This window comes from Myotis yumanensis, unplaced genomic scaffold, assembly GCF_028538775.1.
Source record: "Myotis yumanensis isolate MYYU_CA2020_CCGP unplaced genomic scaffold, mMyoYum1.0.hap1 SCAF_17, whole genome shotgun sequence".
NCBI classification, from domain to species: Eukaryota; Metazoa; Chordata; class Mammalia; order Chiroptera; family Vespertilionidae; genus Myotis; species Myotis yumanensis.
In genome coordinates, this window is record NW_027223768.1 from 385,785 (window position 1) to 409,477 (window position 23,693).

Consider the following 23,693-nt stretch of genomic DNA (forward strand, 5'->3'; position numbering starts at 1 on the left):
GGAGTGGCTGGTTCTGTGGCAGAGACCACACCATCTTGTAGGAAGAGCGGCTGTGACCGGAAGCCCAGCCTCACCTTCAACCAGGGAGACCTTGGATTCCTCTCAGGACCCTGCAACCACATCGCCCAGGGACCAGCTGCCTCAGCTATGAACCCATGAATACCAAGACTCCAGCCTCCCTGGCCACAGGCACCAAAAAGGTTTGTTTGGGGAGAGACCGGGTGGCAGCCAAATACACACACGGGTCCTGCACCTTCTCATAGAACAGAAAGAAAGAACAGCTGAATCGAACAACACCTACCCAGAATTGGCGAATTAAACACAGCTGGTGAGGCAATCCCTGGACAGAAAGGTCAGAGATCACCTAGAGAGAGAAATAAGCTCTGCTTCTTCAGGTTCAGCTGGATGTTTGTTGGTTGGGTGTTGTTGTTTGCATTTTTTAAATTAGTTGTTATTTGCTATCTGCATTCTTTTCTGGGTGTTTGCTGTTGGCATTTTTTGGATTACTTGGTGTGTGTTTTTTTGGAATTTTCTCCCCATATACATATATTTTTTCCCCTACTTTTTTCGTCTCTTTCTGTTCTCTTTTACATTTTTTCCTTTTCTCAATATCATTTTTGCTCTCTTTTCTCTCCTCTAATTCTCTTTTCTCTGGTGGTCACCTTTATTTGGGGTTATTGGTATCATGAATCCATTTGTGTTTGGTGTACTGTGTCTTCTGTCTTGTCGTGCTGTTTGTGTCTTTAACTCAATGCAGGAGAGGACTACATAATTAGACACCCTGAGAGGAGTGAACATGGAGAGACAAAAAAAACAGCCCTCATACAAAAGTAAAGGAGGAAGCACCGGAAAAAGAAGTAAACAAAATGGAGGCAAGTCATTTGTCAGAGAAAGAATTCAGAGTAATGGTAATAAGGACGCTGAAAAGGATGGAAGACAAATTAAATAATATGTGTAAGAATCAAGAGGAAATGAAGAAGAACCAAGAAGAAATGAAGAATGACATTGCTGCAATAAAAAACACAATAGAAAGCATCAACATTAGACTAGAAGAAGCAGAGGACAGCATCAGTGAGCTAGAAGACAATATTAAAAAAAAAAAAAAAAAAACCCCAAGCAGAGCAGCAACTGGAAAAAAACTTAAAAAACAGGAGGAGAGCCTAAGGGAACTTTGGGACAACAGGAAATGAAACAACATCCACATAATAGGGGTGCCAGAAGGATAGAAAACTGACCAATGTTTAGAAAACCTGTTTCAAGAAATGATAGAAAACTTCTCTGATATCAGGGGGAAAAAACTCACACAAGTCTAAACAGCTCACAGAGTCCCAAACAAGATGAACCCAAACCCAAAAAGACCAACACCAACACACATGATAATCAAATTGGCAAACACCAACAACAAAATAAGAATCTTAAAGGCTGCCAGAGAGACTCAGAAAGTTACCTACAAGGGATCGCCTATCAGACTATCAACTGATTTCTCAACAGAAACATACCAGGCCAGAAGGGAATGGAATGAAATATACAAAGTCATGCAAAGCAAGGGTCTGAATCCAAGAATACTGCACCCAGCAAGGCTATCAATCAAAGTTGAGGGTGAAATCAGGAGCTTCACAGACAAAAAAAGAACCAAGGGATTTTATTACCACCAAAACAGCAATGCAAGACATGCTAGAGGGTCTGCTGTCAAAAAAAGAAATTGGAAGGAAAGAAAGAATACAGGCATCAAGTATAAAATGGTGACAAACAAATACCTATCAATAATAACTTGAAATGTAAATGAATTAAATACCCCAATCAAAAGACTTAGGGTAGGTGAATGGATAAGAAAACATGACCCATATATCAGCTGTCTACAGAAGACCCACCTCAGAACAAAGCATTCACACAGACTGATGGTGAAGGCTTATTAAAAGGATATTTAGGCGACTAGAAATGAAATAAAAAGCTAGAGTAGCAACACTTATATCTGACAAATTAGACCTCAAAGTGAAGGCTATAACAAGAGATAAGGAAGTCCATTTCACAATATTAAAGGGAGCAATTCAACAGGAAGATATGACTCTGGTCAACACATATGCACTCAATACAGGAGCATCCAAATACATAAAAAAAAAAACTTCTGGAGGATATCAAGGGAGAGATTGACAGCAATACAGTCATAGTAGGGGACTTTAATACCCCACTAACACCACTGGATAAATCCTCTAAACAAAAAATCAGCAATGAAACATCAATCCTAAATGATTCAGTACATAAAATGGAATTAATTGAAATCTTCAGAACTTTTCACTCCAAAGCCACAGAATATACATTCTTCTCAAGTGCACACAGGTTATTTCAAAGATAGACCACATATTTGGGGCACAGGCAAAGTCTCTCCAAATTCAAGAAGATAGAAATCATATGAAGCATCTTCTCAGATCACAATGGCAGAAAATTAGAAGTCAACTACAATAAAAACAATGAAAAAAAATCAAACACCTGGAGGCTAAATAGCATGCTATTAAACAATGATTGGGTTAACAAAGAGATCAAAGAAGACATAAAAAGCATCATGGCAACAAAAGACAATGAAAACACAACAATCCAAAATCTATGTGACACAGTGAAAGTAGGGAAGTTCATAGCTCTACAGGCCTACCTCAAAAAACAAGAAAAAATGGTAATAAATTATCTGACCCTACAACTCAGAGTTCAAAAGAGAGCAACAACAAAAGCCCAGCATAAGCAGAAAGAAGGAAATAATAAAGATCAGTGTGGAAATAAACGACATTGAGAGCAAAAAACAATACCACAGATCAACAAAACCAAGAGCTGGTTCTTTGAAAGGATAAATGATTGATGAACCTCTGGCCAGGCTCACCAAGAAGCAAAGAGAGAGGACCCAAATAAACAAAATCAGAAATGAAAAAGGTGAAGTAACAACCATCCCACAGAAATACAAAGGATTATGAAAAAATACAATTAACAACTCTATTCCAACAAAATGGACAACCTAGACAAAATGGACATATTTCTAGAAAAATACAAGCTCCCAAAACTCAATCAAGAAGAAAAAAACCTGAAAAGGCCAATAACCACCAAAGAAATTGAAGCACTTATCAGAAATCTTCCAGCAAACAAAAGCCCTGGTCCAGATAGCTTTACAGGGAAGTTCTACCAAGCATTGAAAGAAAAACTAAAATCAATCCTCCTTAGACTATTCCAAAAAAGTCAAGAGGAAGGCACACTTCCAAGCTCTTTCTATGAAGCTAGAGTTACCCTAATTCCAAAACCAGATGAAAACACCACAAAAAAAAAAAAAGAACTACAGGCCAATATCCTTGAAGAACATAGATACTAAAATCCTCAACAAAAGTCTAGAAAAACCAAAATGGCGGCATAGGTAAACACCGGAGATTGCTGCCTCGTACAACCACTTCAAAAATACAACTAAAAGACAAAAAAAACATCATCCAGAACCACAGGAAGGCTGGCTGAGTGGAAATTCTACAACTAGAAGGAAAGAGAAAAGCATACCGAGACTCAGAGGAGGTGCGGTGCTGAAGTAAATACAAAGGTGCGGAGGTGCATGTGGAGAGGGCTGGCGGCTGAGGGCGCGGTTGTCTTTTTCAATTGGGAGGGAGTCTCAGGCTCTGAGCTCCAGTTCCAGGCGAGTCTCTGGGGACTCAGACTCATACGGGAGAAACGGGACTGTCTGGCATCGGTCGGAACCCGAGGGCAGCTTTCTCTCAGAGGCACTCGCAGTGATTGCCAGGACCTCTGAAGGCAGGACTGAGAGCAGCCATACTGCTCGCTCACTAGCTCGCTTGGCCTGCCCTGTTGATCCCCTGGGACCCACCCCGCCCAAGCTGTGCACAGAGGCGTTTGCATATGAAAGGCCAGGCCCTTTGTAATCTTAAAAGAACTTAACAAACTGCAGCTGCCCAAGGCCCCAGGACAACTTGCATTGCTTTGCAGCTGGCTTCTGCTGGGTAGCCTCAGGCAAAGGCTAGATTAGCACCTCCTTAGATCCAAGAGCCAGTGTACCCAGTGTTCAGAATGGGACCATCCAGCTTACAACTCCTCAGATCTATAAGGGACACACTCAGGGGGCAGACTCAGTGAGCACCAAAGCCCCACCGAAGCAAGTCTTGCCCCATAAGGGTGTCTTCAGCACAGAAGTTCTCCCACCATAGACACAGCTGATTCTCACAGCCAATTGGCCTGGAGATCAAATCCTCCCAGTTTTACTTACAACAATCAAGGCTTAACTACAACAAGACTGTGCACAAAGCCCACAAGGGGGTGCACCAAGAGTGTCTACCTCAGGTAATTGGGACACTTAGCACAGAAAGCCACTCTATCGACACAGCGAAGCATAAAAAAATGCCGAGACAAAGAAACAGGATACAAATGACAGAAATGGAGGAAAGCAAACTACTGGATATAGAGTTCAAAATGACACTTTTTAGGTTTTTCAAAAATTTTCTAAAAACCGCCAATAAATGTAGTGAGATCCTCAAGAAATCAAGTGAGACCCTCGATGTTGTGATAAAGGACCAACTAGAAATTAAGCATACACTGACTGAAATAAAGGATATTATACAGACTCCCAACAGCAGACCAGAGGGTCGCAAGAATCAAGTCAAAGATTTGAAATACGAAAAAGCAAAAAACACCCAACTGGAAAAGCAAAATGAAAAAAGAATCCAAAAATATGAAGATAGTGTAAGGAGCCTCTGGGACAGCTTCAAGCGTACCAACATCCGAATTATAGGGGTGCCAGAAGAAGAGAGAGAGCAAGATATTGAAAACCTATTTGAAGAAATAATGACAGAAAACTTCCCTTACCTGGTGAAAGAAATAGACTTCCAAGTCCAGGAAGCGCAGAGAACCCCAAACAAAAGGAATCCAAAGAGGACCACACCAAGACACATCATCATTAAAATGCCAAGAGCAAAAGACAAAGAGAGAATCTTAAAAGCAGCAAGAGAAAGAGAGTCAGTTACCTACAAGGGAATACCCATACGACTGTCAGCTGATTTCTCAAAAGAAACTTTGCAGGCCAGAAGGGAGTGGCAAGAAATATTCAATGTGATGAATAGCAAGAACCTACAACCAACGGGAATAAGACAGGGATTGCCCACTTTCACCATCCTGTTTGATATAGTACTTTATCCAGCAAAGCTATCATTCAGAAGTGAAGGTCAGATAAAGAGCTTCACAGATAAGAAAAACCTAAAGGAGTTCATCACCACCAAACCAGTATTATATGAAATGCTGAAAGGTATCCTTTAAGAAGAGGAAGAAGAAGAAGGTAAAGATACAAAGTATGAACAACAAATACACATCTATCAAGAAATGAATCTAAAAATCAAGTGAATAAATAATCTGATGAACAGTATGAACTGGTGATTATAATAGAATCAGGGACATAGAAAGGGAATGGACTGACTATTCTTGGGGGGGAAAAGGGGTGTGGGGGGTTCGGGAAGAGATTCGACAATAATCGTGCACCTATGGATGAGGACAGTGGGTGGGGAGTGAGGGCGGAGGGTGGGGTGGGAAACTGGGTGGAGGGGAGTTACGGTGGGGAAAAAAGAGGAACCAATGTAACAATCTGAACAATAAAGATTTAATTTAAAAAAATGTCTAGCAAATCGGATCCAGCATTAGAAAGATCATACACCATGACCAAGTGAGATTTATTCCGAGGATGCAAGGATGATACAATATCCACAAATCAACAAATGTGATGATCACATAAACAATTTGAAAGACAAAAATCACATAATTAAATCAATCAATGCAGAAAAAGCATTTGACAAAATCCAACACCCTTTCTTGATAAAAACTCTCAGCAAAGTGGGAATAGAGGGATCATACCTCAACATAATACAGTGGGGCCTTGACTTACGAGTGTCCCGACTAATGAGTTTTTCGAGATACGAGCCGTCTCTCGGCCGATTTTTTGCTTTGAGTTGCAAGCTAAAATTCGGGTTATGAGCCAGCTTCAGATACCCCACTGCTAGTTGGCACAGCGAACGTCACAGTGAATGCTACAACATCAGCCCAGCATCACGTGTCTCACTCGTTCACAATTGATTTGACATATGAGTAATTTGAGTTACGAGCTCCGTCATGGAACGAATTAAACTCGTAAGTCAAGGCCCCACCGTAAAAGCCTTATATGACAAACCTACAGACAACATCATACTCAATGAGCAAAAACTAAACTCATTTTCCCCAAGAACAGGAATAAGACAGGGATGCCCACTTTCACCATCCTGTTCGATATAGTACTATAAGTGCTAGCCATAGCGATCAGACAAGAAGAAGAAATAAAAGGCATCCAAATTGGAAAAGAAGTAAAACTGTCCTTATTTGCAGATGACATGATATTGTACATAGAAAACCCCAAAGACTCCATCAAAAAACTACTATACCTCCTATGTAATTCCTTAATCAATAAATAAAAAACAAAACAAAAAATACTACTACACATAATAAATGAATTCGCCAATGTAGCAGGATACAAAATGAACACCTAGAAGTCCATGGCCTTTTTATAAACCAATAATGAACTCACAGAAAGAGAAATGCTACCCAAAGCAATCTATAAATTCAACGCACTTCCCATTAAAATACCAACAGCATATTTCACAGATCTAGAACGAACTCTCCAAAAATTCATCTGGAATAAAAAAAAAACCCGAATAGCTGCAGCAATCCTGAGAAAGAAGAACAAAGTAGGTGGGATCTCAATACCAGATATCAAGCTGTATTACAAAGCCACTGTTCTCAAAACTGCCTGGCACTGGCACAAGAACAGACATAAAGATCAATGAAATAGAATAGAGAGCCCAGAAGTTGACCTGAACCAATATGCTCAATTAATATTTGACAAAGGAGGCAAGAACATACAATGGAGTCGAGACAGTCTCTTCAATAAATGGTGTTGAAACTAGACCACCAACTTATACCATACACAAAAATAAACTCAAAATGGATAAAGGACTTAAATGTAAGATGGGAAACCATAAAACTACTAGAGGAATCCAAAGGCAACAAAATCTCAGACATATGCCAAAGCAATTTCTTCACTGATACAGCTCCTAGGGCATTGGAAACTAAAGAGAAAATAAACAAATGGGACTACATCAAAATAAAAAGCTTCTGCACAGCAAAAGAAACCATCAACAAAACAACAAGAAAGCCCACTGCATGGGAGAACATATTTGCCAATATTATCACCAATAAGGGTTTAATGTCCAACATTTATAGGGAATTCATACAACTTAACAAAAGGAAGATAAACAATCCAATTAAAAAATGGGCAAAGGACCTAAATAGACACTTTTTGGCACAAGAACAGACATATAGACCAATGGAAGAGGACAGAGAACCCAGAAATCAACCTGAACCAATGTGCTCAATTAATATTTGACAAAGGAGGCAAGAACATGCAATGGAGTCAAGACAGTCTCTTCAATAAATGGTGCTGGGAAATTTGGTCAGATACATGCAAAAAAAAAAAAATGAAACTAGATCACCAACTTAGTACACCATACACTAAAAGAAACTCAAAATAACTAAAGGACTTAAATGTAAGACGGGAAACCATAAAAATCCTACAAGATTCCACAGGCAGCAAAGAAGCAGACATATGTTGTAGCAACATTAATTTCATGCACAGGGCCTCTATTATATATATAATAAACATCTTATTCTTCTTGCTTACACCACAGGCGGCATCCACACAAGCTGCTCCACAGCTCGTTTCTCAGTGCATCGTGGGTCCTGGGGACGTTTCCCTCTCAGCATGGAGAGCACATCTGTGTTTCCTCCCACAAGGCAGCCTCCACTGCACAGGAGGCCCCATGGGTGGCATTTGAACTGTCTCTGACTTTTGTTATTATAACTGATGCTCTAAGAAATAACTTGGTGCCCTGGCTGGTTTGGCTCAGTGGATAGAGCACTGGCCTATGGACTGAAGGGTCCCAGGTTTGATTTCGGTCAAAGGCACATGCCTGGGTTGTAGGTTTGGTCCCCAGTGTGGGGCATGCAGGTGGCAGCTGATGATTCCCTCACATCATTGATATTTCTCTTTTTCTCCCTCTCCCTCTCTGAAATCAATAAAAATATATTTTAAAAAGAAATAACTTTGTCTATTAGTTATTTCACACAACCCCAAGCTGATCTGTCAGATAAATTCCGAGAACTGGAATTTTGGGTCAATAAATAAGTAGTGTGGATTAATATTGTTCTACCCTGCCCCCATATAAGTTGTGTCAATTTATACAAAAACTAGTGGCCCACTGCATGAAATTCATGCACTTTAAAAGGGAATTAACTAGAGGAAATATTTTAATATTGCTATTTGCCCTTTCTCTATAATGGAAGTGTAAGAGATGAAAGAAATTTAGTAAAATGTATATGAAAATCTTCCTCCTGTCAGAGTCTGGGGCGCGCTGCAAGTACCAGAGTCAAGTCCCCGCCCACCAGCACGGGCCTGGAAATCACCCAGCCGGCCCCACCCGCATTGGGCGAGATCCAGATCGGCTGGCCCCACCCTTGTCAAGCCCTGCCAGGTGGGGGGCCCAGCCTCAGGTCCCCCAGCCCAGCACCAAGGTGGGGGGCATGCCCTGAGGTCCCCCGTCAATTCCCGCCGGGCAAGGGGTAGAGCCTGAGGTCAACCATCAAGACCCACTAGGTGGGTGGGGCACGGCCTGTGATCCCACATTAAGCCCCGCTGAGCAGGGGGCACAACCTGAGGACCTCTGGCCTGGAACAGGGGAGTGGGTGTGCCTTGAGTTCCCCTGTCAAGCCCTGCCAGGCGGGGGCGTGGCCTGAGGTCCCCAGTCAAGATCAGCTGGGCAGGGGTGCAACCTCAGATCCCCTGCCCTGTCCCAGTGCCACACAGCCTCAGGTCTCTGCTGATCGCTCGTTACGGGAATCCCGCCTTCCCAGTCGGCGCAGCCATCTGGTGACAGCGTGAGGATTAAATTGCATATTACCTCTTTATTATATAGGATATACCAAATTATAAAAACACACGTCTAAGAGTGTCTGTCTCCCACGGTCCTGCCATCAGTGTTTCCAACCACATGGTTTGTTTGCTGCCCATCTCACAGGTGGGAACGTCTCCCTGCTCAGTGAGACTGGACACCCTTCCCCGAGGTGTTGTTTCCTTCTGGGAACCGTTCATTTCTGTACGGAGCTGTTTCCTGTTTTGAGGAGCTCAGCCCTTTCCCCAGGACGTGTCTGCACACACTGTCCCCACTTTGTCATGTGTTTGCTGACAGTTACCATCTGCCCGTCCCCATCGCCTGTCCCAGGTGGAGGCAGCAGGGATGCTCAGAAAATGTCTGTGACATCAACAGCTTCAAGGGGCAAAGGGCACCCAGGTCCCTGCTCTGAGCCTTGTGTTCACTGCACAGACCCAGGTCAGCAGCAGACACTCAGGCCTCCTTCTCCCAGTGGCCACAGCTGAGCTCAGTGTGGGGCCAGGCACTCACCTGCAATGGAGAGCCTGGCTGTCTTCTCCTGGCTGAGCAGGGGGTTTCTGACGACACAGGAGACCCCCTTCCCAGAGCCGCCTTTCAGGATCACAGATGACGTGGCTGCGTACAGACCCTCTCCATCTGCAGCCCCAGGCGCTGCCATGGCGGGCAAGCTCTCTCCCCCTTCACCTCTCCACTCTGCGTGGGGCTGTGGATACCAGCCTGCAGACCTGCACTCCACACGGATCCCTCCATCCTCATAGCCCTTCATTTCAAGGTGCAGATCAGAGCCCAGAGCTGGGGAAGGAAGAGTGAGCCTGAGTCATGGGGAGGCCTCAGTGTTGGTGAGGGTCCCATCAGGAAGGGGGCTCACTCCACTAGATCACGGAGGCAGGGCTCACTAAGGAGCTGTTTACCACGTGTGCTGTGCAGGGGAGACTGTTCCATGACGTGACCACTGTCTGACCCTCGTGGACCCTCGAGCTCGATCCAGCTGGATCTGGTCCAGAACCGAGACTGCATCTCGGGGATCCCCTCAGAGACACCTGTACCCTCCCCCTGCCCCAGATGTGCTGGTTCCTGGAACTGGCCCTCACCCGCCCTAAGCTTGTTACTCATTCCCCTTATCTGGCGGGTCATGCCCCAGTCCCCTACATATCCTGCCTGTCCTGTGTGAGCTTTAGGCTTTGCCAGGTGGTGGGGAGGATATGCACGTTCTATTGTTGCAGCCCACACTCTTCCTGATATGAAAGTCACCGTGGTGAACTCTTGATATCATTAATCTAGAGTTTACAGCCTCTTTTTCGGGTCTTTGGACTCAGGGGAATTTTTATTTTGTGGTTGTGGAAGGGGAACGACTACATGGGAGAGAGCTGACCCAGGGCCTGGAACAGTGAGCTGTCACCACCAGTCCCTAAACTCTTAACCTAAAGGGGTTGGGGGGGGTGGCGGGGTGAAGCCTTTTGAAGACTTGCAAGAACCCAGTCCTGTAGGGAGGGATTTCTTAAGAGGAGCTGTGGTCTCAGGGAGAGACTGTAGGTGGCTGAGGAGGCCCTGCAGGGAGAAAGACAGGACCTCCTGCCCCCACCTTCCTTCCTTCCTGTGTAAGACAGGGCTGTGCCCCTAGAAAGAGAAATGACGTTGGACATGAACAATTTCATGGAACAGCAGCAACAGACAAGGATGCTTTGTCCCTGTGATAGAAAAAGGAAAAAACAACACCACTGAGTCATCAGATTTGAACATAGATAAAACATGAACAGGGTCCAGATCACAAAAGTGAGCAATCATCCCCTGTCCTAGGTGTGAGTGACAAGTTACACCCCATACCATCCTGACAGCATCTGATCCAGAGCAAAGCCCTCCTTCCATAAACCCTCCCCTAGATCCCTTTCAGCCCAAAGTTATACCTAGTCTCTCTGACACCCCCTCATGGGGACACCCCATGTTTCCATACCTGTGTGTTCTCCTCACTGCAACTAGTCCTGAGCTCAACTTGTTCAACTGCAGGTGTGATCCTGGGGTCTTGGTTGAAGGAAATGGCAGCACAGGTGATGTCCCTGCAGCTCAGCCTCCCTGGACCCACAGCAGCGAGAACCTGGGAGGCCCAAGTCCACTGCCTGGAACACAGCTGAACCCACTCAACTGTGTGCCCCCCACGAGGGGAGGTTTCCTCAGCCTCCTGCCCTGACCCCACATCCCTGTTGAGACCCTGGTGGCTGCAGGAGGGACGTCTTCACTTGGTTCAGGAGGAGCCCTTCCTGCAGGAAAACCTGTGTCTGTCAATAACCCAGAGAAGCAGAGGTGGAGGAGGGAGGCAGCTGCTGGGGTGTAGGCAGAGGTCTGTGAGGTGGGCTTGGAGCCTGTGTCCCCAGGCCCCACAGAAGAAGGAGCTCAGAACAGGCTCAGGCTCACCTGAAACCTTCAGCTCCACCAGGGCTTTTGCAACGTAATCGGCATCTTGGAAATAACACTGGTAGATTCCACTGTCAGAGGCTCTGACCTTGTGAATCCGCAGAGCAGCCTTCCCCTCAGCGATGTCCTCTCTTAAAATCGACGTTCTCCCTCGATACTCTGCTATCTCTGTTCCTTCCTTGCCGTGTGCATATGCACACACCGCCTGCCTGAGGCCTGGCCGCAGCCACATCAGCTCCATGGTCTCAGCGCTCATCTTCGGGGACAGGTGACAGGGCAGCTCAGCGACTTCACCCACCATGGCCAGGATGGGCTCACGGGGTCCAATCACAGCAAACTGAGCTGGTGAGCAGAAAGGGGTGCTCCATCAGAGAGAGCTGGAGGCCAGAGGGTAAGGGGGTGTCCCAGGTAGTGAGGGTGAGGTAAGAAACACCTAGAGAGGGACTCAGTTCTGACAGGTTTACAGTTTGGATGGGCCTCCCAGGTGTGGGGAGGAGTCCAAGGTTCTGACTGGGCATTTTAGGTAACTGATCCAGGTACATAAATGCACATGGTCCCTACCTGAGCAGGGCGTGAGCAGCTGGACCAAGGCGAGGCAGACGGGGAGGTAGAGCAGACGGAAGGCCAGGGGCCTCACCATTGTGGGCTATTGTGCAGACAGAGAGACACCAGAAGGAGCTGGTAGAAATGACGACCTGGAGGAAGATGGAGAATCCACATGAGACCTCTGCCTCTCCAGGGCTGACTCCCGGTGCAGCCACCATCACTGGTGACCCCAGAGCCTCCTCTGAAATGCCTGCTTGGGAGTCTCTTCACCTTTGACTCCAACATGGAAAACCACCCTAAAGTCTGTAACCTTAAGTGTCCTTCCCTTGGCTCTGGCCACCTGGGAGTCCTGGCTCTGTGTCCAATGGGCTCACAAGCTTTCACTTGCCCACACTTCCTGGACAGCCTGTCCGCGCCTCCAGCATCTCACTCTGATTAACGCTGGTCCCCCCTCTCTGAGCCCCGATTCCACTGGGCCCCTCAGTCTCTGCTCCATCCACAGCCTGAACATTCCTGCCTCCCTCACTTCACGCCTCTCCTCAGCCTCCAGGGGCTCCCACTGCCCTCAGAGCAGGAGCTGGCGTCCTCTGCTCCCTGCACTTCCTAAATTATCAGAACGTTTAAATTCGGGCCGATTGTAACTGCGTATTACCAAATATTTGTTTCAAAGATACCTACCTGCGTATGCGAACCGTTTCATACACATTTCAATCGAACCCATACTTCAAAAGATATAGGCATTTTAAACTAACTCTGATTTTGCGCGGGAAACCTAAATAATTGCCCGCGCCAGCTTATATTTTGACGGGAAATTCACCCGACACCGGAGTGTTAAAATGAAAAGACTCATAATAATAAAATGTATATAATTTACAGTGGTAATCCTATACTTTGCTTTATATGAATGTAAATATTTCTGGAGCTATTTCATAGATCATATATATATATATATGCAATATACATATGTGTGTATATATATATATAATCTCAGTGCACTACTGAGTTCTATATTTTACGGGGTGTCCCAAAGAAATACGTATACACTTTAACAGTTGCTAGCTCAGTTTTGAAAATTACATGTATTTTGCCCTAAGCAGTTTGGCTCAGTGGAGGGAGCACAGACCCGTGGACTGAAAGGTCCCAGGTTAGATTCCAGCCAAGGGCACATACCCCAAAGGCACAACCGTGATTGCAGGCTCCTCCCTACCCATCCGCCCGCGCCCCGCCCATCCCGCCGTGGCCAGAAGCTTTGCGCGCCCCACGCATCCGGCCCCGGGCACCCGCAGCCCCCACCGCTCAGAGGTGCCTCATGGCGGCCCAGACGCTGCTTCCCGCCCCTGGGAGGGGGGCCTGGGCTGGGGATCCACGGGGCCCCCGCGCCCCGCACCCCCGCCCCACCCCAACCTCCCACCCAGCAGGGGTGGAGGGGCCGCCTCCCCCCTTCCCAGGCCCGTCCCAGCGCAGAGGCTGGCGCGTCCCCGCCCCACACCCTCCGAAAGCCGGGGCAGAAGTGCCCGCCCGCCCGCCGGGACCGCGCCTCGGGCTGCCCACCCTCCCGATCCCGCACCCGGCCTCACCAGCGGCTGCCGCCCGCTCAGCCCGCGGGCTCGGGAGGAGAGCGGAGGACCCGACAGCTCTCCCCACGCACTCCCTGCCGCCTCTGCCGACCGGGCCGCCCCCCCCCCCCACGCGTGTTCCGGTCACGTGTTCCTGTCGCCCCCAACTTGGGGAAGTCGACGCCCAGCGCGAGCTCAGCCTCAGGAGGTAGACGCCCTGCAGTCGCCCCGACAAAGGTCATGGAGGTGAAGAAGCCGCCTCTGGTTGCAGCAGGTGCTGTGGGAGCAAAGGGACAGAAACGGTTGTGTCCAGCAGCCATGTAACTCCACACGTGGTGTGCGAATTAGTCATCGTTAGAGCCGAGCTTAGCACTGGGGTGCCCCATTGTAAGCAGACCCCCCAAATAGACTTCACTTTGCTACAGGAAGAATGCACAAAGATGCTTGAAATAAGCAAAATATTTTGCACCTAATAGTACAAAACGTTTAAACATCATAAAAAATAATCTCTATGAGTAAAGGGAGTTGATATTAGCAAAATCTAATACACCCAATTCAAAATGTCATCAGAACTGCATCTACCATGTAAAAGCAAAGTATGGGATCTACGGCTTGGAAAAAGCGACTTGACTCCGCTCTGCCTGCTCACCCCTCAGCCTGAAGCTCTGCACAAGGGTCTCAGTAAGGAGATGGAGCCCAAGGAAAAGTTATGCCTCCTGGCACTGAAATTTATCTGTTTCTGCAACAAGTATTTATAAAAGTAGTATTAACTTTCTGCCTATAGGATAGAAACACAATACGGCTCTGTCCCCATCTTCAAAGGGCTTAAAGTCTCTCTGAGTTCCCGGTAAGGTAAACCCGTAAACAGCCAAAGAAGGAGCAGGTTCCAATACAATTCTTATTATAAAAACCCCTTGGGAGATAACGACCCGCTGGCTTAGGCCTGCTCCCGGGTGGCAGAGGGCAGGGCCAATCCCTAGGTGCAGCCCCTGGTCGGGCTCAGAGTAGGGCTGACTGGGGAGTTGGGGCGCCGCCCCCTGTCATGCACAGAGCAGGGCGGATTGGGAGGTTGCGATGCCACCCTCAGTCACGCTCAGGGTAGGGCTGATTGGGGGGTTGGGGCGCCGCCCCCTGTCACACTCAAGGCAGGGTCGATGGGGAGGTTGCAGCGCCACCCCCTGTCACGCACAGAGCAGGGCCGATCAGGGGGTTGGGGCACTGCCCCCTGTCACGCACAGAGCAGGGCCGATCAGGGGGTTGGGGCACTGCCCCCTGTCACGCACAGAGCAGGGTCCATCGGGGGTTGGGGAGCTCCCCCCTGTCACTCACAGAGTAGGGCCGATAGGGGAGTTAGGGCACCACCCCCTGTCACACACACAGCAGGGTGGATCAGGGGGTTGGGGCACCGCCACTGTCACACTCAGGGCAGGGCCGATGAGGAGGTTATGGCTCTACCCCATCACACACAGAACAGAGCCCGTGTGGGGGGGGGGGGGGGGGCGCCACCCTCTATCACCCACAGAGCAGGGCCGATCAGGGGGTTGGGGTGCTGCCACTCTCACACTCAGGGCAGGGCCAATGGGAAGGTTATGGCTCTACCCCATCACACACAGAGCAGGGCCCATGGCAGGGGGGAGGGAGGGGTTGAAGCGCTGCACCCTGTCACACACAGAGCCACAGGGCGATCAGGGGGTTTGGGCGCTGCCCCCTGTCACGCTGATCTGGTGCCAGGAGGCCTCGCGGCTCCGCTGATCCCAGTGCTGGGAGGCATATTACCCTTTTGCTATATAGGATAGAGGCCTGGGGACTGGCTGGTTTGCCCTGAAGGGTGTCCTGGATCAGGGTGGGGGTCCCCACTGGGGTGCCTGGCCAGTCTGGGTGAGGGGCTGAGGGCTGCTTTCAGGCTGGCAATTGACTGAAGCTCCCAACTGCTCCTTGTTTTCTTTTCTTTTCTTTCTTTCTTTTTTTTTTTTTTTTTTTTATTCTGGGCCAGCTTTAGCTCTGGCTCTAGCTCTGAGGCTTCCGCTGCTATAATCGAAACAATGTATAACTCTAGCTCTGAGATCCCGGCTGGCTGAAAGCTGGTTTCTGGAGTTTTGTTTAGCTTCTATATTTGCAACAAAGTTTCTTAGAGTTGTAGCTCAGAGGCCGGCAAGTCAGGCCGGGAACGTTGCAGTATGCAGTCACTGGAGCAAGCAAGCCTCATGTTCGCTTCCAGCTGCCTGGCTGCCGGCCGCCATCTTGGCTGACAGTTAATTTGCATAAGGATATGCTGATTAGCCAATGGGAAGGGTAGCAGTCGTATGCTAATTACCATGTTTCTCTTTTATTAGTGTAAATTACTGAGTAAAAAGCTGTCCTCATTCTCCCTCTAGAACAAGAATTTAAAAGGAGCAAATAAATATAATGAATGAATCCAAACTCCTTTGAGGACCCCAACCCTCAGGGACTAACACCAGTTTTGTGAGGCCTAAAGTTTACTGAACCTGAAGGACTAATGTTAGAGGGGGGGGGGACTTTTTAAATAAGGTTCAAAATGGCTTTATTTAGATTTAAGAGTGTCATGCTCTACCGACTGAGCTAGCCGGGCGCCCATTAGAATAAGAAAATAAATTACAAATAACTGTAGGCTTGGGGAATCTGTCCCTTTCTCTTTTAAATAATTTCAGGCAGCTTATCCAAAATGCTGCTGGTTGCAACTTGCTTGCTGTCTCCCCCAGAACAAATCCAGCCCTCACAGGGGCTCTGAAGCTTCCTTAGCTGTACCATAAAAATAAGAAAATAAAATAAAATAAACATTTCAACAACATTCCTTTCTTGACAAAATCCTTTCTTTTTAAATTTTATCAAAGTAGTAAATACATAGTTTATAATGTATCTTTTTTTCCCCTAATAGGTGTGTAGTGTAGTGGTATATCATTGTTGTTTTTATTCTATTGTTGACACTATTGTAGATGTGTCCTATTCCCCCTCCCCTTTACCCACCTCCACCCAGCCCCCCCACCACTGGCCATCACCACACTTTTGTCTATGTCCATCCCCCTCCCCTCTTACCTCTGTCAGTCCCTCCCATCCTATCCTATCCTATCTAATAAAAGAGAAACATGGTAATTAGCCATACCTCCGCTACCTTTCCCATTGGCTAATCAGGGCGATATGCAAATTAACTGCCAGCCAAGATGGCCACCGTCAGCCAGGCAGCTTGAAGCGAGCATGAGGCTTGCTTGCTTCAGTGACGGAGGAAGCCAAGATTCCCTGCCTGCTGCTGCCGGCCTCTGAGCTTGCAGTTTGAAACATTGTTACAAATATAGAAGCTAAACAAAACCCCAGAAACCTGCTTTCAGCCAGCCGGGATCTCAGAGCTGGAGTTGAAACAGTGTTTCGATTATAGAACACAAACAAACCAGATACCTGCTTTCAGCAGCTGAGGCCTAAGAGTTGGAGCCAAGCCTCAGAGCTAAAGCAGGCCCAGAATAAAAAAAGAAAAAGAAAAAAAGGAGCGGTTGGGAGCTTCAGTCACCCACCAGCCTGAAAACAGCCCTCAGCCCCTCACCCAGACTGGCCAGGCACCCCAGTGGGGACCCCCACCCTGAAGGGGGTGTGACCAGCTGCAAACAGCCATCATCCCCTTATTCAGGCTGGCCAGGCACCCCAGTGGGGACCCCCCCACCCTGATCCAGGACACCCTTCAGGGCAAACCAGCCGGCCCCCACCGGTGCACCAGGCCTCTATCCTATATAGTAAAAGGGTAATATGCCTCCCAGCACTGGGATCAGCGGAGCAGCGAGGCCTCCCAGCACCAGGATCAGCGGAGCCGCGAGGCCTCCCGGCACCGGGATCAGCATTACAGGGAGCAGCACCCAAACCCCCTGATCGCCCTGCAGCTCTGTGTGTGACAGGGGGCAGGCCCACAACCTCCGTATCCGCCCTGCTGTGTTCGTGACAGGGGAAGGCACCCCAACCCCCTGATCAGCCCTGCTCTGTGCCTGATGGGGGGAGCCCCCCAACCTCCTGATCACCCTGCGGCTCTGTGTGTGACAGGGTGTGGTGCCCCAACCCCCTGATTGGCCCTGCTCTGTGTGTGACAGGGTGCGGCGCCCCAACCCCCGGCCCCCATGGGCCTTGCTCTGTGTGTGATGGGATAGAGCCATAACCTCCCCCATCAGCCCTGCCCTGAGTGTGACAGTGGTGGCACCCCAAGCCCCTGATCGGCCCTGCTCTGTGGGTGATAGAGGGCGGCGCCCCAACCGCCCCCCATGGGCCCTGCTCTGTGTATGATGGGGTAGAGCCATAACCTCCCCATTGGCCCTGCCCTGAGTGTGACAGGGTGTGGCGCCCCAACCCCCTGATCCGCCCTACTCTGTGAGTGACAGGGGGGAGCTCCTCACCCCCCTGATCGGCCCTGCTCTGTGAGTGACAGGGGGGAGCTCCCCAACCCCCTGATGGGCCCTGCTCTGTGCGTGACAGGGGGGAGCGCCCCAACCCCCTGATGGGCCCTGCTCTGTGCATCACAGGGGGTGGCGCCACAACCTCCCCATCGACCCTGCCTTGAGTGTGACAGTGGGTGGTGCCCCAACCCCCGATTCGGCCCCACCCTGAGCATGACTGAGGGTGGCATCGCAACCTCCCGATCCGCTCTGCTCTGTGCATGACAGGGGGTGGTGCCCCAACTCCCCAATCGGCCCTGCTCTGAGCCCAACCAGGGGCTGCACCTAGGGATTGGGCCTGCCCTCTGCCACCCGGAAGCAGGCCTAAGCCAGCAGGTCGTTATCTCCCAAGGGGTCCCAGACTGCGAGAGGGCACAGGCCGGGCTGGGGGACCCCCCCTCCCCCGAGTGCACAAATTTTTGTGCACCGGGCCTCTAGTTACATATAATTCTGTAATGAACATCTTTTCATATAAATATTTAAGCTGCACATCTTGTAACCTACCCCACCATTATTTTAATACTAGTGGCCCTGTGCATGAAATTGGTGCATTCAGGGGCGGGGGGATCCCCCAGCCTAGCATGTGCCCTATCACAGTGTGGGAGCCCTGCGATCCATTGCCCCAAAGAGGTAGGCCCCTCCGACCCATCCGGGGCTCCTCAATGCATTGCCCCAAAGAAGTAGGCTGGAGCAGTGGTCCCAGCTCCGTGCCACACAGAACCGAGGGACCCCCAGGCCTCCCCATGTGGACGTGTCCATAGGGCCCCACCTCCGGGCAACAAGGAGGCCTCCACTGGGCCCCGCATCAGGGCCATGCCTCGTGGAGGCCTGCGGACCCCAGGTGCAGGCATGAGCAGGCCTGCTGACCCCTGGCACAGGCACGTGGAGGACTCTGCCAGGCCCCGCCCTCGTCTCTGATGCTGCAAGTCTCAGCCCACCCGTGCCTGCTGCGCATGCAGCCTTCTGATCAGTCGTTACACGTGAGGGCATCCTGACCATTTGCATATTACCCTTTTATTAGTATAGACTAGAGGCCCGGTGCACAAAAATTTGTGCACTGGGTGGGGAGAGGGGGTCCCTCAGCCCGGCCTGTGCCCTCTCGCAGTCTGGGACCCCTCGGGAGATAACGACCTGCTGGCTTAGGCCTGCTCCTGGGTGGCAGAGGGCAGGCCCAATCCCTAGGTGCAGCCCCTGGTCAGGCTCAGAGCAGGGCTGATTGGGGAGTTGGGGCACCACCCCATCATGCACAGAGCAGGGTGGATCGGGAGGTTGCGATGCCACCCCTAGTCACACTCAGGGTAGAGCCGATTGGGGGGTTGGGGCACCGTCCTCTGTCACACTCAAGGCAGGGTCGATGGGGAGGTTGCGGCGCCACCCCATGTCATGCACAGAGCAGGGCCGATCAGGGGGTTGGGGCTCCGTATCCTGTCACGCACAGAGCAGGGTCTATCAGGGGGTTGGGGAGCCCCCCCTGTCACACACAGAGCAGGGTCCATCAGGGGTTCGGGAGCTCCCCCGTGTCACGCACAGAGCAGGGCCGATGGGGAGGTTATGGCTCTACCCCGTCACACACACAGCAGGGCCTGTGGCGGGGGGTGGGGGGGGGGCACACCCTGTCACACACACAGCAGGGCCGATCAGGGGGTTAGAGCGCTGCACCCTGTCACACACAGAGCTGCAGGGCTATCAGGGGTTTGGGGAGCTCCCCCCTATCAGGCACAGAGCAGGGCTGATCAGGGGGTTAGGGCGCCTTCCCCTGTCACGAACAGAGCAGGGCGGATAGGGAGGTTGTAGCCTGGCCCCCTTCACACACAGAGCCGCAGGGTGATCAGGGGATTTGGTCGCTGCCCCCTGTCACTCTGATCCCGGTGCCGGGAGGCCTTGTGGCTCCGCTGATCCCAGTGCTGGGAGGCATATTACCCTTTTACTATATAGGATAGAGGCCTAGTGCACGGGTGGGGGCCGGCTGGTTTGCCCTGAAGGGTGTCCTGGATAAGGGTAGGGGTCCCCCACTGGGGTGCCTGGCCAGCCTGGGTGAGGGGATGATGGCTGTTTGCAGCTGGTCACACCCCTTCAGGGTGGGGGTCCCCACTGGGGTGCCTGGCCAGTCTGGGTGAGGAGCTGAGGGCTGCTTTCAGGCTGGTGGGTGACTGAAGCTCCCAACCTGTCCTTTTTCTCTCTTTTTTCTTTTTTTTAATTCTGGGCCAGCTTTAGCTCTGAGGCTTGGCTCCAGCTCTTAGGCCTCGGCTGCTGAAAGCAGGTATCTGGTTTGTTTGGGTTCTATACTCAAAACACTTTCAACTCCAGCTCTGAGATCCCGGCTGGCTGAAAGCAGGTTTCTGGAGTTTTGTTTAGCTTCTATATGTATAACAATGTTTCAAACTGCAAGCTCAGAGGCCAGCAGCAGCAGGCGGGGAACATTGGCTTCCTCCGTCACTGAAGCAAGCAAGCCTCCGGTTAGCTTCAAGCTGCCTGGCTGCCGGCCACCATCTTGGTTGGCAGTTAATTTGCATATCGCCCTGATTAGCCAATGGGAAGGGTAGCGGAGGTATGGCTAATTACCATGTTTCTCTATTATTAGATAGGATTATTTCTGTAAATGTGACTGCACATAAACAGCCTGTTCGCTTAAGAATTCTAGGTAACATTGATTGGCTGCCTCTCTCATGCACCCCTACCAGGGGTAGGGAACGTTCAACCAAGGTACCTGTCCTTGATAGGGAATCAGACCTCTGACCCTTAGGTCTATGGGCCAATGCTCTAATCACTGAGTTAAACCAGCCAGGGCTATTTTAAAAAATTTTTGAAGAAGCTATAGAAAAACCAAGATGGCGGCATAGGTAAACACCGGAGTTTGCTGCCTCGAACAACCACTTCAAAAATACAATGAAAAGATGGAACGGACATCACCCAGAACCACAGGAAGGCTGGCTGAGGAGAGATTCTTCAACTAGAAGGAAAGAGAACAGCATACCGAGGCTCAGAGGAGGCGCAGTGTGGAAAATACAAAGGTGCAGAGGTGCGCGTGGAGCAGGCTGGTGGCTGAGGGCGCTGTTGTTGTTTTCAATCGGGAGGGAGTCCCAGGCTCTGACCTCCAGATCCTGGCGAGTCTCTAGGGACTCACACTCAAACGGGAGAAGTGGGATTGTCTGTCATCGGTTGGAACATGCTGGCAGCTTTCTCTCCGAGGTTTGCAGCAGTTGCTGGGATTCTGAGAAGCAGAGCCTCTGGGAACGGGACTGAGAGCAGCCATAACTGCTCCCTCCGCCCGCCCTGTTGATCCCATGCGACCCGCCCCGCCCAAGCCCTGTGCAGAGCCATTTGCCAGATAGCCTCAGGCAAAGGCTAGATTAGCACCTCTCCAGAGGACAGAAGTTTTCCCACTGCAGACACAGCTGATTCTCACAGCCAGTCGGCCTGGAGGTCAAATCCCTCTAGTATTAACTACAACAATCAAGGCTTAACTACAACAAGACTGCGCACAAAGACCACTAGGGGGTGCACCAAGAAAGCGTAAAAAATGCGGAGACAAAGAAACAGGACAAAACTATCAAGGGAGGATATTGAGTTCAGAACCACACTTTTAAGGTCACTCAAGAACTGTCTAGAAGCCACCGACAAACTTATTGAGATCTACAAGAAACCTAATGAGACCCTTGATGCTGTGATAAAGAACCAACTAGAAAGTAAGCATACACTGACTGAAATAAAGAACATTATACAGACTCCCAACAGCAGACCAGAGGAGCGCAAGAATCAGGTCAAAGATTTGAAATGCGAAGAAGCAAAAAACACCCAACTGGAAAAGCAAAATGAAAAAAGAACCCGAAAATACGAAGATAGCCTAAGGAGCCTCTGGGACAGCTTCAAACGTACCAACATCAGAATTATAGGGGTGCCAGAAGATGAGAGAGAGCAAGATATTGAAAACCTATTTGAAGAAATAATGACAGAAAACTTCCCCTACCTGGTGAAAGAAATAGACTTACAGGTACAGGAAGCGCAGAGAACCCCGAACAAAAGGAATCCAAAGAGGACCACACCAAGACACATCATAATTAAAATGCCAAGAGCAAAAGACAAAGAGAGAATCTTAAAAGCAGCAAGAGAAAGAAACTCAGTTACCTATAAGGGAGTACCCATACGACTGTCAGCTGATTTCTCAACAGAAACTATGCAGGCCAGAAGGGAGTGGCAAGAAATATTCAAAGTGATGAATGTCAAGAACCTACAACCAAGATTACTTTATCCAGCAAAGCTATCATTCAGAAGTGAAGGTCAGATAAAGAGCTTCACAGATAAGGAAAAGCTAAAGGAGCTCATCACCACCAAACCAGTATTATATGAAATGCTGAAAGGTATCCTTTAAGAAGAGGAAGACGAAGAAAAAGGTAAAGATACGAATTATGAACAACAAATATGCATCTATTAACAAATGAATCTAAGAATCAAGTGAATAAATAATCTGAGGAACAGAATGAACTGTTGATTATAATAGAATCAGGGACATAGAAAGGGAATGGACTGCCTATTCTTGTGGGGGAAGGGGTGTGGGAGATGCGGGAATGCTGGGGTCCAATCCCAGCGGGTCCAGGGGACCCCAAAGGTGTGGACAGAGTCGGCGAAGAAGGAATGACAGGAAGACAGCCTTCAGTTGATCAGCAGCCTAGTCAGGACCTCTTGCCAGGATCTCCAGCCAAAGTTCTGGTCGGAGTTCTGGTTAGGAACTCCAGCGAAGTTCTCCAGGTTCTCCAGCCAGGTTTGGTCGCCAGGTTCTCTAGATTCTCCAGCCAGGTTCTGTGTCCATGTTCTCTTGCTAGGTTCTCCAGCCATGTTCTAGCCCGGATCTCCAGTCAGGTTCTCTTGCCATGTTTTCTTGCTAGGTTCTGTCCAGGATCTTTTGCCATGTTCTCTCCCTAGGTTCTCTCTCTAGGTTCTGTCTCTAGGTTCTGTCCTAGTTCTCTTGCTAGGTTCTGTGTCCTGTTGTCTAGTTACATCTGTATTTATACCAGTTGATTCCAATCCTATCAATCTCTATTCCAAAGGTTAGGGCGTTTCTTATCTCCATTCCAGGGAGTAAAGATTATGTACCTTAAGCGTGATTGTTCGTAGTTAAAGTAATTAACTACCCGCCTGGCACTTAGTTAAGGGGTTTTATTCCCTCCCTAACTTCAGGGGAAAATCCCTACCTGGGGAAACAACCTTTCTCAGAGAGGTGACCTTGTTTAAAACACATAGTGCCAAGAAGGGGAGCAAACATATTAAGAACAGTATGCCATATATGCCATGTCCCTTGAAACATATGCTGTGCAGATGTTTCTTCTCTGCAGCGACTGTGTCAAGCAGCAAGGATGGACCGGCTCCCGGCACGGGAAGAGACTGGACAAAAATCGTGCACCTATGGATGAGGACAGTGGGTGGGGAGTGAGGGCGGAGGGTGGGGTGGGAGCTGGAAGGAGGGGAGTTATGGGGGGAAAAAAAGAGGAACAAATGTAATAATCTGAACAATAAAGATTTAATTTAAAAAAAAAAAGAAAATAATTCTAGGAACTAACTTCAGAAAAAGCAGACTCCAACCTTCAGACATTCCATCTCCGGAAGATTTGCTGACCTTCAACCAATAATCTGAACAGACTGTGTTGGCTTCCACTTAGTCCCCTCAACGGAGAACTCTCAACCCCCTCCTTCTTATTCCTTTATTAGTGGCCTGGTGCAAAAATTTCTGCACAGCGGGGGGCGGGGGGGCTGGGGGGGAGCGT

General features: G+C 49.3%; 1 protein-coding gene across 4 annotated transcripts in view; it reads right to left on the minus strand.

Moving 5' to 3' along the window:
• Positions 1-23,693, minus strand: part of LOC138996373 (butyrophilin subfamily 3 member A3-like) — a 30,454-nt gene that overhangs the window by 5,823 nt on the left and 938 nt on the right. For 2 of the 4 annotated variants that reach the window (XM_070397549.1, XM_070397550.1), the window contains exons 2-4: positions 11,967-12,100; positions 11,406-11,747; positions 9,507-9,788 (exon numbers count right to left, since the gene is read on the minus strand). In XM_070397549.1, coding sequence (XP_070253650.1) covers positions 9,507-9,788; positions 11,406-11,747; positions 11,967-12,045 — 703 coding nt within the window. In that variant the 5' untranslated portion in view covers positions 12,046-12,100. Of the gene's footprint in view, positions 1-9,506; positions 9,789-11,405; positions 11,748-11,966; positions 12,101-13,528; positions 13,623-23,693 lie in introns of those variants that run through there. The other 2 variants (XM_070397548.1, XM_070397551.1) reach the window with 2 other exon arrangements.